Raw genomic sequence first — 16874 nt, forward strand, 5'->3', positions numbered from 1 at the left:
GCCCCCCTTCTTGCGATCACTTATCAAAGGAACAACAAGTTGACGACAAGCGAATCCTTGCCTCCTTCCCCCGTAGAATTGGAACGCGGCGAAAAGAGCGCAAACATGAGCTAGGCGAAGACAAACACAACGTTTGCAAAGAGAGAGAGACGGGGGTGGGGTGGGGGGGAGGAAGAAGGGTAGCGGTCACCGAAATGGTGGAAGCCCGTCGATACGCGGCCGGACAAGCCTATGAAGCCAGAGGATGAAGAGTTTATTTGTCCTGTTCGGACGGCTGGCCCCGAACATTCCAGGCCTACGCGTATTTACATCTGTATTCCGTTCACCACCGCTGTGGGGCGAATGGCTGCGCCCCAAAGTAAACAAACGGCGGACCACTCAGCGGAGTAAAAGGACAGCACGCGAGATCGGACGGGGCCCTAGCAGGCCAGGGAGGCTGCGCAGAAAGTGCTTGGGTAAATGCGAGAAAACCATAATTAAAATAAGTCACCCCCCCCCCCCCCCCCACACACACACACACAACGGTGTTGCTACCCATGTAACGTCAAACATTTGTAGACGTAAATAGGGGTGCTGGTGCGAACTAAGACCACATCAGGATACCATCTGATTTTTGGGCCACACCTGTAGCGACGGCTGAGCATGCGTAAAGATCGTTGCATTCAAGGGTTGTCAAGCAAAAAGTGAAGCTGGCCACTATTTACTGATTACCGCTTTCGAATGATAAAGCGACTACTTTAAAATCTGAGCTGTAACACGTCAGAAAAAGAAGAAAAAAATGCAAACAAAAACTAAACAAAGGTAGGTGGCGTGTTATGGGCCGTTTTCAGAAGAGTGCATTATAATTGTACGGATCTCCTGAGGCCGAAACACACTGCTTAGCTACAAATATTTCTGCAATAGAAGCGCCTCTTATCCGACCGAATGAACTTCCATAGAGCCACGGAAGGCCAAAGAATCATACTTTAATAAATGAAACAAGTGGCCAGAATTGTGCTCATTATGCCTATAAAACATTTTGGCAGAGACTGCTTACGTGTATGGCATTGTAGTCCCGCGGACAAAATTATTTAGAGTTATTATACTAGGTTGTGTCTGTAATTTGCGCATTCCACATATGACTGCCACGCCTCAAGTGGCATCTAGGAGCCGTATTTCACCGGAACCTCGGTTTGAAAGCATGCAATTCGAAGTATATATGTAGTTGGTTCGAATCCATGTCACGTGCTAGCCTCCAGCTCGACTAGCAAATGTGTGCTATAAGCAACGAGAAATCGTACGACACCACCCGAAACGCTGCACGACAAAATTCTGCGGCCCAATTTTGATTAAAAAAAAAAAAAGAAAAAAGAAGAAGAAAAAAAAAAAAGAGAACTGGCGCCAGTGGCGAGTTTATATAGACGAACGATATGCACAGGGTTGTCTGAAGAGGCTGCGGTGTCTGCTGCGGATGGGTCCGCACGCATCCGTGTGATGCGTCATGGGAGCTCGCGCCATGCTGTGTACGTCACACCATGCTTGATGACGTCATCATTTTTATTGCTGAGAGGCTGCTTCTGATGTATGTACTTTTTAGCCATCTCTCTGGCGCTAACGGGTAATGGGAGTAATGCTCGCGTAATAAAGTTACAAGACAACCTGCATAACGAGACGTTTCGGTGCGCACTAAAACAAAGATGAGCGCGGCTGAAGTTGATCCAAGAAATCGTATTGACAGGCGCTTTTTTCCCTGTTGCCTATGTTATCGACAGTTGGGCCATGAAACCTTCTTAATCTCAAGTAACTAATTTCTTTTTTTATTTTCTTTTTTACCCAGCCAAACAGACACTTTCGGCCTGCGTCCGCCGCTACTGGCTGAGGGTGGTGCGGTTGCAATATTATTACGCTCTAAAGTAGATAGGACAGCCGGTGCCGTCGTAGACCATTTGGCAGAGCCCCGCACGCGACATGCGAAAGATTGTGAGTATAAGGTAACGGCGGTTGTTTCTTTCCTCTACTTTGTAAATAATTATTTTTAAAGTATGAAATGGTGAGACTACAATTTGTGCAGTAATTAAAGAAAAACCAAACACAAAAATCGAAACAGTCCCTGACGCATTCCTCGGTTTCAGTGACTGCTGATTTTATATGCGTGCCGTCACGATCCCCTTAATTCATTCTCCTATTCAGTTGTAATTTGCGGGCTGTGAGTCTCCGCATTACTTTCGGCCACCTGGGGTTCCTTTTCGAACGTGATGTCATGATTACAATAATTACACACATAACTGCCTCGGCTGACGCGCGTCTCCATATAACGGCCGCTGCCCTTATCTTCTTGCTCTTCTCATTTCCTTTTAACTTTCCGTACTTCATTATTATAAGGACTCTGTATTGTGCTCTTCACTTATGCCTGGAAGAAAAGGCAGCATCCTTTTTTTGTTGTTGCTGTTCAGCGTCCCGACAATAACGTCGTGGGAGCACCAAATTACGGCCGCGCTAATAACAGCCACCTTCGCACACGTGGCGGTGAAATGGACTATATGTGCCAGCCAACGTGACGCGCGCACTCCCGAGAAAACTGGCAATTACTGCCGAGCTCCTCACCGAGGCGCTAAGAGAAAGCGGTATACTTCAGCTCTCGAAAGGAGACGGAAGACGACCGAAGGGAAAAAGAAAGGTGGATGGGGGGAAGCAACGGGTGCGCGACAGGCGCCGCGAATGCATCGTCAACGCGCCGCGAGATTCATTCAATGCCAGCGAAAGAGAAGAGGCCATCTACGACCAAGCCATGCGCGCAAAAGAGTAGAAAAAAGAAAACGAAAGAAAAGAAGGAGAAAAGAAAGGGGGCAGCGGTGCTGCAGGGGCGGCAAATCGGGTCCGGAATGCGTCGGCGTGGCCAGAGAACAAGAGCGACGCGCTCATCACCACAGCCCGGCTCAACGGGGCGCGGCAGCAGCGTCGACAGCTGTCGCGCTCGACAACTCGGCGGCGGCGAAGTCGGGACGCAAGGAAACAGAACTCCTTTTGTCGGCACCGTGAAAAGCCGACCATGCGTGGCGTGACGCGAATGAAGATGGAATGAGAGAGAGAGAGACGGGAGAAAGCGAGAAGCACTCTGCCTGATAATAGCGAAAAAAAAAAGAAAGAAAAGATGATCCCAAGACACTGCAGACGTCCCATTTCGCGACGCGGTGCCATCGGAAGCGAGAAACAGTCGCAGTAACCGGAATTAGTTTGACGTGCAATGTGGTATCAGTAGGACAGGTAGCGGCGCTGCCTCTATCGTTGTGACCAAACCGGAGTTGTTGTTTCCGGGAAACAAGCTCGGCATCGTCTCTGCAGGCGAATCACGTAGTTCCGCAGAGCGCAGCCGCAGTACTTGAAGCTTACGCGCCGAATTTCCCATTACACAGCGTGATACGTGCGACGCTGTAGTGACACATTCCACCATGCTTACGCTGCGATTTACGTTTCTCTTGTCTCTTCCCCGCTCCACTACAAGGGCGTTGGGGTACTTAATCTGTAGCGCATGCATTCGTATAGCGCAGCACGGCGGTCAAGCCAGGAGTCGCACTGTATATTCGACGTGCAGGGACGCCTCGCCTAAACCTCGCAAAGCGAATGCAGAGCCGAACTGATGTCAGCGAGACACAAAGAGCTCCCGATAATCGATAAGCGCAATTATTTCAAGACTATGTATTTCTCATCGAGCTATCCGCTTTCAAGCGCAGGTGCCAGCGATCGCTAGCATCTCTTCCAAACCATTCTGATCGAGTCAAAACAGGAAAAACTGCGTTCCTGGACCTCGGAACGCGTATACTTGGCAAACATCGATTCGGGACTCCAGAATCGATAGGGCATACTACTTCCCTCAACCTACTTCTACCATCTTGCCCTGCTCGACCCTGCCTTATTCTACAGGGAAGTTATTTCGTCAGAGAGATAACTATAGTCACTAGTCTCCGCGCATACTCGCAACATGCACTGCAGCTATCGCGCCGGTGTACAGCTGCGTCTCCCCAGTTCCAAGAAGAAGGACGTGAAAAAAAAAAAAAAAAAAAAAAAAGACAGGAACACTTGGACAACTAAGTTACGACCAGCTAGCACTGTGGACATGCGCCTAAACTCTGGCCTCTGTACACAACCCGCGGGAAAATGTAATCAAGAGCGTTATAGAAGAGGATACTGCTCCACGCCCCCGGTCTCGGACTGAGGCACGCAAAACAAGCCCCCATGTATACCGGGCTCATTGCTGGAGGCGGCGCCAGCGAGAGGTTATAAAAGGAAGTCCAGCCAGGAGTCTAGCGCGCAGAAGGGCAGATAGCCTCGAAAGGATGGACCGCAGCGGGTATAATAAGGGTGGTTTACGTCGAAAAAGGGAATAACACGGCTAGAGCAGCATGTCCCTCGGTGTAATGACGCTGCGAGACGCGGGACAGTATACTTCCGATTAAGGGCTTGTTTACAGCGGACACGGCAGACATGTGTACATAGCGTCGGCCGTTTTTCTTTTTTCTTTTTCTTTTGCTCGCGAAGTAAAAACAGGCAGTGACGTCAGAACTCTATATATGTGTATAGTTAAGACGTCCATGTACTCAAGTAAAGCGAGACATTGTTTCTCGGTCCGCAACGCAACCCCGCCGATACTAGATAGGAGGAATACCGAGACGCTTAGATTTTACGCCCGCATACAAAAGCTTGCTTATGGAATAGAATACTAGAAAACAAATATATATATATTTTTTCGACCTTTCCATGCAATATAAGTGGCCTAATTTTCAGCGGAGCGACTTACGAAGCGCGTCATTAAATCTCACTGGATGCGAAGCTAATCAAATTTCTTCAGTGCAGTCAACTTCCATAAACTTGGCGGCGGGTGTAGACGTGCTGCCTAATTAGTTTATCTTCCACATGTGCGTCTTCATCACGTCGCGTCGATCGCCGATGCGCACGCTGATAGCTACGAGATGCTCACTAGTACTAGCACATGCTCTCAGTGGACGCGACGTGACAGACTATATGGCCAACTGTCTAACGACTCCTAAACAAAATTTCCTTGGGTCCCAGAAGTTTTATTCACAATAAAAAGAATGCCAATAAGAGTTCTTCCTAAGCTCTCTCTCTCTCCCATTCTCTTTCTCTGTGTGTGTGTGTGTGTGTGTGTGTGTGTGTGTGTGTGTGTGTGTGTGCGTGCGTGCGTGCGTGCGTGCGTGCGTGCGTGCGTGCGTGCGTGCGTGCGTGCGTGCGCGCGTGCGCGCGCGCGCGCGTGCGCGCGCTCAAGCTTTTGCAGTGTCGTCAATGTTTAAAGTTTGGGTGAAAAAGCCCTTTGTAGGAGTTTAACTTATAATTAAGCTTGCACGCGTCACACACTGATCAGCGATGATGATGAACAACATTTATTCATACGCTGATGCTAGCCGACAGCCGCATGAAGACCAAGCGCTTAATTGGTGCGCGACACTTGGCCGCATGCAGTGTGTGTGAACTACGTCACGGGGACCACGTTAAACATCGTGTGCCTCTAAAAATGAAACAAAGTGCTCCTGCGTACATTGAAAAGTGGCTGTCCCGCCATTACGTGGTCACGCAGCGTTATTGTGAAGCGGACATAGCGTTTCCTGAAAATATCCATTCGCTCTACACGTCAGCTCTTCGATCAAATTATGACGATAACAATATAATAATAACGAAATAGTGCCGGGAAATGGAAGCACCGCAGGTGTAATAAGTCTGAGCCGCAGTCGTCCATTAAGCGAAACGCTCCTGGGGGTGCACATGTGGTGCACCTCGTAAACGCATCCAGCCAGAAGCAGGCATTTTCTTCCGCCAGGGAAACAAAGGCTTCAGCGAGAGCCACGACCACAAACATGCCGGTGATGAAAGTTTCAAGAGCGCCAGCGGCCTCCTAAGTGCTTCCTGCCTATTCTGCAGCAGCAGGTGTGATGGGCGCGCCTTTGAGCGGCGCGCTCCCAGACGAGGCGGCGCCGCTAGTAGTCTGATGCGTCGACAGCGAAGGATGGAGCTCGTAGGTAAGAAGGACACAACGGCAGCACAACATATGAGAGAGGCGGCGGCGGCTATCGCGCGAGGCCTCGAGAACCGTTGCTAGAGCGGAGAAGCATAAGAGAGGTGCAGAGCGAGGCTTCGTATCCGTCAGCGGTCGCAGGATATCAATAAGCGAGAAGGCGTCGGCGAGCGCGCGTACAGAAGGCGGGCTTTCCCGCACGGCTTCCTGGTGCGGCGGGCAGCTTGCTTCTCGTACCCGTGGCATCGAAAAAGCCATCGTTTTTTTACCCTCAGATAATGGCACATACCCACGAGGGGATTGGCCACACGTGAAACCAGTATTAAGGAAGTTATGCTGTAAATAGGATAAAAAAATAATGCATATAAATATGCAAAGGCCCGGCCCTACTGATCAGAAAACAAAAAGAGACCACTCGATGTGTAGAATCATAGCGAGTCTTGCGGTCTTCCTGGCACGCTGCCGTGTTGAGGCGGGCAAGATGACGGCATCTGGCCATACGAGATAAAAAATGGGTAGGTACTGATGTGGAGTAGTCGGGCGTAGAGAAGAAGGAAGCGTCGGGAATTGTAGTGGGAGGACGGCCATAAACAAGGAAAAATGGAGAGTAACCGGTAGTTCGCTGTACTGCTGTATTATAGGCGAATGTGACGAATTGTAGAACAGTATCCCAATTTCGATGATTTGGTGTGATGTACATGGATATCATGTCCGACAGGGTGCGATGAAATCGCTCAGTCAGACCGTTAGTCTGGGGATGGTAGCTTGAGGTTGTCTTATGGAGGGTGGATGACGCACGAAGAACTTCGGCAACGACTTTCGACAAGAAGGCTGTACCGCGGTCACTTAGGAGCACCCGAGGAGCGCCATGACGCAATACAATTGATCGCAAAAAGAAATTTGCTACTTCCTCAGCGGAACCAGTCGGTACAGGTGCTGTCTCAGCGTAGCGTGTGAGGTGGTCGACAGCCGTTATAATCCAATGGTTGAGACGGCAAGGCCAGCGATGCCTTGTCTAGCGTTTTAATCCGGTGACAAAACCCAGGCGCGTGCCGGAGCCGGCGCCGCGGGACGATGATGATGGTACGTACAAATGAAAGAGGAAGATCATGGCATGTACAAATTAAAGAACGTCCACGGAAGGCTCACAAAAGGAATAATTTCAACTCAATAAGAACCTGAAAGGAAAAGCAGCGGAATCGGTACACCTAGCAAGCAATCCGACCAGAGGCATTAACAAATTTGTGTACCGCTTATCGCACTGTCCCGCTGCTGAAACACAGCTGAGTAGCGCCAAACGAAAGTAAATTTGGAACAGTCAAGAATATAAATAAATTTTTGCAAGGAATTTCAAGGAAAAGCTTTCGGAGGGAGGTGAAACGGAGACAGGTCAGAAAAAAATGTTCCAACGTCTCAGGTTCATTGCAGTATGAACACATGGCTGAAGGAGCACAACTCGATCTGTAAAAGTTTAGGGGAGGTATCCTACACCTGAAATTTGTCAGACACACCTCGCACTGTCGGGAAAGGCACTCCAGGATTCCATTTGTACCTCAAATGCCGGACGTCGTCAAAAGATAAAAAGGCCGGATTTGAGCATTTCATCCAAAAAAATTGTTTGAATCACGCCGACAAGAGAAGCGTGGAATTAATGACAGGACAGGGCCATTCAATGAAGCGGACGCAAGAACGTCCGCGGATTCGTTCATTGAAATTTCACAATGGCCAGGGACCCACACGAGTCTGATTTCGGCGATATGAGACGGCGCGAGGTCATAAAACTGGCGACGCAAAGAATATGCAGTAGAAGAAGTCAAGGAAGTACAGACTGAAAGAGCGTCCGTCACTACAATAACGTTGCGGTGATCTAAACAAGATGTTTAGATCACCGCAATCACCGATGAGAAGATGTTCCAACTAGCTCAATCTCAAGCACTTCACTTTATTTCGAGTTTGCGCTTAACCTCAGCGTTTGTCCAGCTCCTTTGTCCGTGTAAAACTAAGCAGCGCAGCCTTTGTGAGAAGATGTTTTAACTAGCTCAATCTCAAGCACTTCTAAACAAACTCTCCGGATGGCTAAAACAATAGCCATTGTTCATTTATTTTTCTTCGTCTTTTTTTTTTCTTCTTTTTTTTCCCACAGCGATCAAGGACGACGACAGCAAAACGTGAAGATAGTGGCGCGGGTCGGAGGAAATGATATCGAAATGAAAAGCGACCAATAGGAATGAAACAAAGACAAGGGAGCAGCTGGCTATGTGGTAAACAGATACCGACGGCGCGGAGGAACCCGTACCGACGCTGGCGGAGCTGCCAGATGCAGATAGTAGATTAGGCGGCTGGCTGCTTGTAAGCGCCCTCTCCCTTACCCTTTCTCCCGGCTACAGCCCTTACAGCGACGACGGCATGGAGCGATTAGCGAGACCCCCCTCCCCCCATTCCGCATCGAGAAGACTGCGGTGTGATGCGACGGACCCAAGGGGGAAAACGGGGGCGTTATATTAGTGACCCCCTCCCCTTCGTGCTAGTACGCGGTTATTCTTTTCGGCGTTTCTGTTCCACTGTCTGGTCGAGAGCAGCTTCCAGTAATGCAATCATCTAAGGGAAGGAGCGTTTATACGCCACAAAAACTGCGCGCCGGAAGAGGGGCTATAGCCTTGAATGAGGACAGACCCAGAGCGTGTGAGCCAACACTTGTTCATTCTCATGATCGCGGGCCAGCCAACGCATAGCCTTGGCTGCACATGCACCATCTACGTATGACACACGGTCAAAGGGTTCATCAAGGCTACTCATCCGAGGTGGCTAAAGATAATGCCCTCAAAACGAATGCGCCGAAAAGCGTTTCGAGGACAAGTATGAGGGAAAGGGTACAGCGCACGCGCCTTGAGCCACCGCGAAGCTTTTGAAAAAAAAAAAAAAAGAAGTTTGTACGAGACTCACCATCGGGCCTGTACTGAACCACCATGGTGACCGTGTGACCGGCCCCCTTGAGGGCAGCCGCTGCCTGCTCGTGAGTCGCGTGCCGCAGGTCTACGCCGTTCACCTGCAAGGAGAAAGGGGGCGGTACCCGAGGTAAGAAACGAAACACTCGCATAGCTGACGACAACCACCGGTGTTTCCCTCGACAGCAGCGCAGTGCACTTCACGCGGTCTCACGGTGCCTCCCGATTCCTGCCGCACTGTTATGAGGTATTCGTTCCGCGCTTTCCGACGACGCGTTTTACCTTAACTTAAGCGCACGTGTTTTGAGCAGCGATCGCAAGGCGCAACTTATAATCGATCCACACACGGGCGCCACGCTCGGAATGCGCGCGACATCACGAGTTTCACGACGGCCCGCGACAGTTCGCAGCCTGCACTTACCGCTTCACGTGGCACACACGGGAAAAGAAAAAGAGGGCGAGCGGAAGCCCTCCAACGAATGCTCCACGTGTTGCGCGTGGAGTTTGCCGATCCTCGCGAAGTGCACGCGCTTCTGTCCGAGAGAGGAGCGGAAGGCGTTTAATTTACGGCGCAGGAACACCCCGGCGGTTCTCGGGAATCGCTTCTCCAAACAGGCGTCGGCTCCCATGGCACACCGTTCCACAAGCGTAATATTTACTTTTCAGGCTGGAAAAGCGCGGAGTCCCTGCGCGATCACCACTCGTGCACCGGGGGGCTGCGGTATAGCAGCCAGGCCACAACGATGTTATAAGCTTTTTTTTTTTTTTTTTTTTTCTCCTCGATTCACTAGAACTGCGAGCAGAACCCCGGGCTCGCTCCAATTATGAATGAGAGAGGGTGCTTACAGAGAGTATCTGGTCTCCGCGCCGCAGCTCCCCGCTGGCGTCGGCGGGTGCCCCGGCCAGAATGAAGGAGATGAAGATGCCCTCGCCATCCTCGCCGCCGACGATGTTGAAGCCCAGCCCCGTGGGGCCCTTGGCCAGCACTACCTTGCGCGGTTCCCTGCGCAAGAGGAGAGACGGCCATTCCATCAGGAGGGGCGCGCCGCGAGCAGGCTACGAGTTTTTAATCAAACCGGCATCCTATACCACAGGTAAGTCGTTAGCCAAGTGGAAAGAAGCAGATAATGAAGTTATGAAAAAAAAAAATGAATGTCAGACTCGTACGGGACAGAAAATCAGCACAAAATAAGCAGGCAAAAAAGAGAAGTGATGCAAAATCTAAACGCAGATTTTGCGACAGCAACAGCAGCATCGCCTCCATTCAAACCCATCAGGTGGGGGCAAACGTCGTTTTTCCACTGACAGCGCTGCAGAACATGAAGAAAGAAGACATTAGCGCTCGCCGCGATGTTGCGTAACCGCGTTCGCTATTCGTAAAGCGCTTTCCAATGTCTTTTTTTTTTTTTTTTTTTTTTTTTTTTTTTTTTTTTTTAGTTTTTGACCTGAGGAGCGGCGCACAGCTGCTAAATGGGGGCTGTAGTAACACGCGACTGAGCGTGCGCCAGGCAACTTCACGATGCATTTGAAGAAAGCCGTTCCAGAAACGCTGCATTAATTCCTTCCTGCAGATACGAGCTGTTGAAATGGCACTGCGCACTTCCTTCGGCTTCTTTTCAAGCGTGTAAAGCCAAACGATCGCGACAGCCACATTGACTGAGCGTTAACTTAGAACAGCGGAAAAGTGGCAGCCGTATACCGATTTTATGACTAGTAAGAGCAAAAAATAGAAAGAAACCACATTCGAGACAACAGCGTGAAGTTTCAACAAAGAAAGGCAGCAGCCAGGCCACCTAAATCCGTTCTCGCGATTAAACCTCGTGTTATTCGTCTACATTACACTGCATGTTGCAGCATCTGTAATGAGCGTCCTGGCCACAGGGTCAGCTGTTAAGCCACATAGTATACGTGGTCAACTCCACATCTCGGAGGGTGAGCACACCTGTCTTCCTGACTCTCCGGGCAGCGCTGCAGCGTCAGGTGTTCCAACACATACCACGCGGCTCAAAGGGGAACCCCGCGGGCCGTGCCCTTTCGACAAAGGATGCGGGTCGCACAGCAAGGAGCAACAGCATAGGCCGACGCATCCACAACCAGTACCGCGCCCACACTTCACGATTTGCCGAAAACCAGTCGCTACTGATTTTTTGTTTATTTTTATTTTCCTACCCGCATTCGTACTAACCCCCAAAGGTATACGCAGAACGGGCACGCCGCCGGCGCATGCAGTGGCAATCAAAGCGCAGGCGCTGCGACGCGCGTTTCCATCACGTCCCCAACAGGAGCTGCAGCGGCGCCCAGCACACGGCCGTGAGCGCAAGAGCGCGTCCGATGGCGCGCCGTCTTTAACCGTGCCTGCGGGGTCAAAAACAGAAGAAAACGACGGCGAAGAAGGCGGCCGCCGCGGCTTCGTGACCGAGACTGCGCCAACGTAGAGAAGCTCGCGCACAGAGTTCCGCGCAGTGTAGTGCTCATAGCTGGCCACGACTCACGCCGCGCTATGGACAGCGGGTAACTACAGCAAACCTATGACAACGCATTTGTGCTCGCCTGCCAATGAACGAGAGCCAAGGTATCGAAAACAGCACTTATGGTTATGAAAGCAGCAGCTGGGTTGCTTTGGCTCCAGAGTCCAGACACTAATGAATGGGGTTCTTTAACTCTTTTCCAAAATTTCATTTGCGATGCGGCTCAGATGTTTCCGTCCAGAGCGTCATGTTATGAAGCCCTTCTTTCTCTCAAATGAACGAGAAGCTTACTGCCATGTAATAAAGCCGGCGTGCGAGTACTGAAACAGATCGTAGAGGATACCGACTCAATGGATTTAGTACTTGGTACATATAGAAGTTAACGTCACGACAATAATGATACACTCTTTGCCGAGACTCCACCCATAATGCTTCAGCCGTTATGTCCACTAAACTGAAGCAAAGAAAATGCAGTTTAGGCGATACGTAGGACAGGGTTCCAAGTTGTTTTAGTGCGAAGACAGCCTTCTCATATAGGTAATAACGGTATTTCGCTGATGCAAATAAAGCTATTTTGGTCATCGTCATAACTATACGAGCCAGCCATGGGGAACCTCCAGCACGCAAACGCTGCAGGATCAGCACTTGCCACCACATCGGCGCCCGAAAAAACAAGGAAGGACAAATTTTACGACAACGGAACTCATTTCCTATCTGCTTCCACATTCTCTTCCCACTTCTTCACACAGCGAGTAACGGATTCTCGACACCCCTACCACTGAGTAAGCAAATGCTCTGCCACTGATGCTTAAACGGGCTACAGGCGATGCAGATCGAACACAGCGCCAGGTAACAAGTGTCCACAAGCGTCCCTAGTATTCAACCGCTAGGTGCGCGATATTTTCTACCACAGCTGACGTTTCAACGCCTCCAAAGACGAGTTTGCATAAACGGTTACCGAGAACACAGAGTCGCGTTCAGCGTCAGGGAATGTTGGCACGAGCGTGTCGCTGCACGGTATTTGCTCGCAAGGCGGCTGCCAGAAGCGTGCCCACGATTAAGGCGCGCGCGTTTTAACGGAGACGCGGGAAAATCGATTGCGAACCTCCGCGGTGCCCACCGACCCCACCAAACTGCCTCGACGAAGAAGTAAATGGGTGAAAAGACGACAGCGGAGGAAACACGTGCCGCATGACAAATAAGCGTGCAGATCGCCGCCGGCTGCCCCCCAGCGGAGAGACCTGCACGACCGACGTCGTACTGGGGCCGGAACGGGCCCGAATATAACCTCCGGGGAGGAAACGATAGAGATTACCGCCGCTTGGGACCGAAGCCTCGGGCAGGCACAAGTCATGCACGTCGGGGATAGCCTGGACTTCGCACGAGCACGCGATTGAAGAGCGGCAACACCGGGGCCGCTATGTTGGGTGGGAGACTGCATGGTAAAAAAGGTGTGTCAACGCGCCCACTTGAATCTCGATTTGGTTTGGTTTGGTTTGGTTTGTGGGGTTTAACGTCCCAAAGTTCCCGACCTCGGTGGCTGCGTTTCGATGGAGGCGAAACGGAGTGGCGTCCGTGTGCTGTGCGATGTCAGAGCACGTTAAAAGATCCCCAGGTGGTCGAAATTTCCGGAGTCCTCCACTACGGCGTCTCTCATAGCCTTAGTCGCTTTGGGACGTTAAACCCCACAAACCAACCAACCATATCTGCGAGTCAACGTAATTATAAGGAGGAAGGGGAGGGGGGAGGGGGGGGGGGTAAGTGGCCGCGCCATCTGGCCCGATACTAGCGATACTAGCTAGGCACACCTTCCCCTGCCTTTGTCGCAGCCGCCCCAAATGCATAACTGCGGTTCTGCAACAAGAACTGTCACCGCTATCTCCTTAATTTTGCCAGTCGTGCTAGGTTTAGCCACGATTCGTTTCCCCTGGCACTGCGGACTCTGAGCGGTTTCAACACGACGCCCGGCAGACGAAGCCTATACTTTGCAAAGCCGAGGATTCAACCACGCAGTGTCCTCCCATGCACCGCGAAAGAAAGAACTATGATAAGCAGCTATATGTACCACGGTATATTATACCGGTAAGGACGCCAGGAAGGGTGGAGACCGACGTTCTCCGAGCAGCGCCGTCATTTACGGAGGCGGGCGCCGAGCTAGCGAGCCGCAAAGCGTGGAAATCACGCGAGCCTCGATCGACGAACCAGTCACGCTACGTGCACCGAAAAGGGTGGTCTTCCCACGAAACGGGCAGGGAAGCACCCGATTCACGGACCACAATACGGGGTTTGCGAAGGGCGTTGAATGTAACAGAGTGGCGCCATTAGGTGACCATTTTGAGCGACTCCAACTGAAGCGTTCTATACTTGATGTGATGACTCAGCTGATTTTAACAGCATATGGGGCAGCTCGGCTAAATAAATATTGGCGTGCTTGCGGGACCAAGGACCCGTTTTCCCAAGCATCAAAGGGCAAAGGATGGACCCAAAGCAAAAGCGATGGGCATACCGGATGACAAGGGATTGAACCCCGAGCTTCGTGCAAAGAGGCGTGTGCTCAAAACATCGAGCCGTCACTGCGATTGCAGAGTCGTTTCAGGATAAGTGACTTCCGCACCCCAGCCAGAGTTCACCTCCCTGTCTTTTTCTTTTTTCGCCGAAACAGCGGGAAAAACTGACCTCCCACAGCTTGCGAGTGAGCTCAGGCAACATATTAATGTCTGCGACGTAATATCCCAGAAGACGCACTAAAGAAGGAAGGTGCTCCCCAGATGACGTCGGAAGGATCGCAATTCAGCAAGGTCATATCTGCCACTGTCGGGAAACGAAGAGCGAACAGCGGACTGCACTGCCTCCCTCCCTTCCTCCCTTTCGTCATGCGATGTGCCAATAGGCTCGGCTATGCACTCTTTGGCGCTGCCATGAAGGTGAAGCAAGATGCAACACGTGCACTTAGACTACAAGTGAAAGCGGACACTCCTCAGAACACACACACATAATTGGTTCACAGGAAGGGAAAGGCGCAGTATCTGTCACACTTGCTACGTGGACACCTGAACCGCGCCGTAAGAGAAGGGATGAAGGTGGGAGTGAAAGTGGAGAGAGAGAAAGGGGAGCCGTAGTGAAGGGCTACGGAGTAATTTCGACCACCTGGGGATCTTTAACGTGCGCTGACATCGCACAGCACACGGACGCCACTTCGTTTCGCCTCCATCGAAACGCAGCCGCCGAGGTCGGGTTCGAACCCGGGAACTCCGGCACAGTAGTCGGGCGTCTTACCACTGCACCACCCCGGCGGGGCGCACACACACACACACACACGCGCGCGCACACACACACACACACACACACACACACACACACACACACACACACACACACACACACACACACACACACACACACACACACACACACACACACACACACACACACACGCGCGCGCACGCACGCACGCACGCACACACACACACACAGAGAAAGAAAGAAAGAAAGAAAGAAAGAAAGAAAGAGAGAGAGAGAGAGAGAGAGAGAGTAAAAACAGAGAGGATTAAAAGGCCCGAATGCAGTGGTAAGACGCCCGACTACTGTGCCGGAGTACCCGGGTTCGATCCCGACCGCGGCGGCTGCGTTTCGATGGAGGCGAAACGAAGAGGCGTCCGTGTGCTGTGCGATGTCAGCGCACGTTAAGATCCCCAGCCGGTCGAAATTACTCCGTAGCCCTCCACTATGGCTCCTCTTTCTCTCTTTCCACTTTCACTCCCGCCTTCCTCCCTTTCCTTACGGCGCGGTTCAGGTGTCCACAGAAACACGTGTGACAGATACTGCGCTTTTCCCTTCCTGTGAACCAATTATTATTATTATCACTATGTTGCCCTGCAACTCACAAACGCATGGGCACTCGAAACTGCAGCTGCCTTTGCGGCAAAAAAGCAAGAGGAAGAAGACAAGGTCCGAAAGAGCCGGCTGTCAAACCGCGTGGTACCGGAGAAGCAACATCAAAGCGGTGAGAAAAATCATATCCCGAGTCATGGCTGAGGACGTTTATGGAATCGTTGCCTGGCTCTGGCAGCCATTCTTTTCACAACTGAATTGGTTCTTGGAATTTACTTTTAGAAATCCAACTCCGCCTCCTTTGAAAAGAATTCAATCAGGGGTCGAAGCCTGGGGCGTGTAATACGCATTTCCTTATTCTCCCCGTGGCTCTCAGTCCTGGCACGGACAGCCAGCCAGACGTATAGGAATTCGCGGAGCTGTAGGCGGCCGCTATCGCAAATAAGGGACTTTGGACTTAGACGAAGAGAAAAGGCGGCTGGGTGATACGCGAAGAAAATGCCATACACTCATGTCGGATAGCCCAGAAATTTCGCTCCCAAAATGCACGCTTTTGGGCTTTCGAGAAGAACCCCAAAAGTGAAATATTTCCGAATCTTTTCTACCACGTATGGCCTGGGAGCACACACACACAAAAAGAAATGCCAAGAAAGGATGATGGTTCGCATTCTTCGTGAACGGCCAGGCAAAGCACTCAACGATATAAAAGGACTTGCAACAGAATAAAGCCAACACCGTTTTATAGCAGAGAGCCCAGAAAATGAGAAAGACGCATTGCTGGCCAGCGCAGCATGAAATTCACATCAGGAAGAAAAAAAAGAACGTCTACTAAGGCAATAGAAGAGAAAGGGAGGGGGGGGGGGGGGTGTAGCGGGAGACAGTAACCCGTACGCCAGGCCAAGAAATATGGAGCAAGACGATCTCATTTCTACGAGCTCCCGTATATCACCCCTATTAGCCACCGTCACGGCGGGCTTCCTTCCCACACAGTGCTATATGTGTATATTTACAAAATGTTTCTGAAGCCATTTGCTCCAGCAGTTAGGACAACGCATGCATAAAAATCATGCGCGCAAAGACCAAGACAAAAAAAAAAAAAAAAATGAAAAGAGGAGCGATGAAGGAAAAGGATCGTGCGAAGAGAAAAGGGGCAATAAAAGTGCGAGGCGACGGGCGGTCGTATTTTTAAAGCCCAGAAAATCATGTAGCGAGGTTGAGCATCTGGTTTCCGAAACTCTCCCACCACGTATTCTCGCTATCTTTCCCGCTACGTAGTTTTTTTTTCTGTTTTTTTTTTTCGCCGCTGGCAGTTCTTGACTTGGCTACAGGCTACAGCGAGCGAAAAGTTACGAGCGAACCCTGTCACCAGTCTGGAGCGTCCGCGTTTGACTTGCACGCATACAATGGCTGCGAGAAAGAGAAAAAGAAAGTCTACGGCCGCACCACACTTCGTCGAAGCTTTTCTTTCTTCATAATTCCCTCTTTCCGCTTCCGCGTCTTCAGCGAGTGTCGTACGAAGCACACGGAGCAAGTCAGACTTGATACGCGCACCGTTCTCCCTACAGAGGATGTCGAAGTGCCCCGAGGCTGCTTATATATATATATATATATATATATATATATATA

At 50.9% G+C, this 16874-nt stretch overlaps 1 protein-coding gene across 7 annotated transcripts in view; it reads right to left on the bottom strand.

Moving 5' to 3' along the window:
• The window catches only part of dlg1 (MAGUK family member discs large 1), a 627306-nt gene that overhangs the window by 37501 nt on the left and 572931 nt on the right, over positions 1–16874 (bottom strand). For all 7 annotated transcript variants that reach the window (XM_084594971.1, XM_084594967.1, XM_084594969.1 and 4 more), the window contains 2 exons: positions 9796–9952; positions 8948–9050 (listed from right to left, as the gene is read on the bottom strand). In XM_084594971.1, coding sequence (XP_084451097.1) covers positions 8948–9050; positions 9796–9952 — 260 coding nt within the window. The remainder of the gene's footprint in view (positions 1–8947; positions 9051–9795; positions 9953–16874) is intronic.

The sequence above is a fragment of the Amblyomma maculatum genome, chromosome 2 (genome assembly GCF_055883805.1).
Source record: "Amblyomma maculatum isolate TAMU_Amacu chromosome 2, ASM5588380v1, whole genome shotgun sequence".
Lineage (NCBI taxonomy): Eukaryota > Metazoa > Arthropoda > Arachnida > Ixodida > Ixodidae > Amblyomma > Amblyomma maculatum.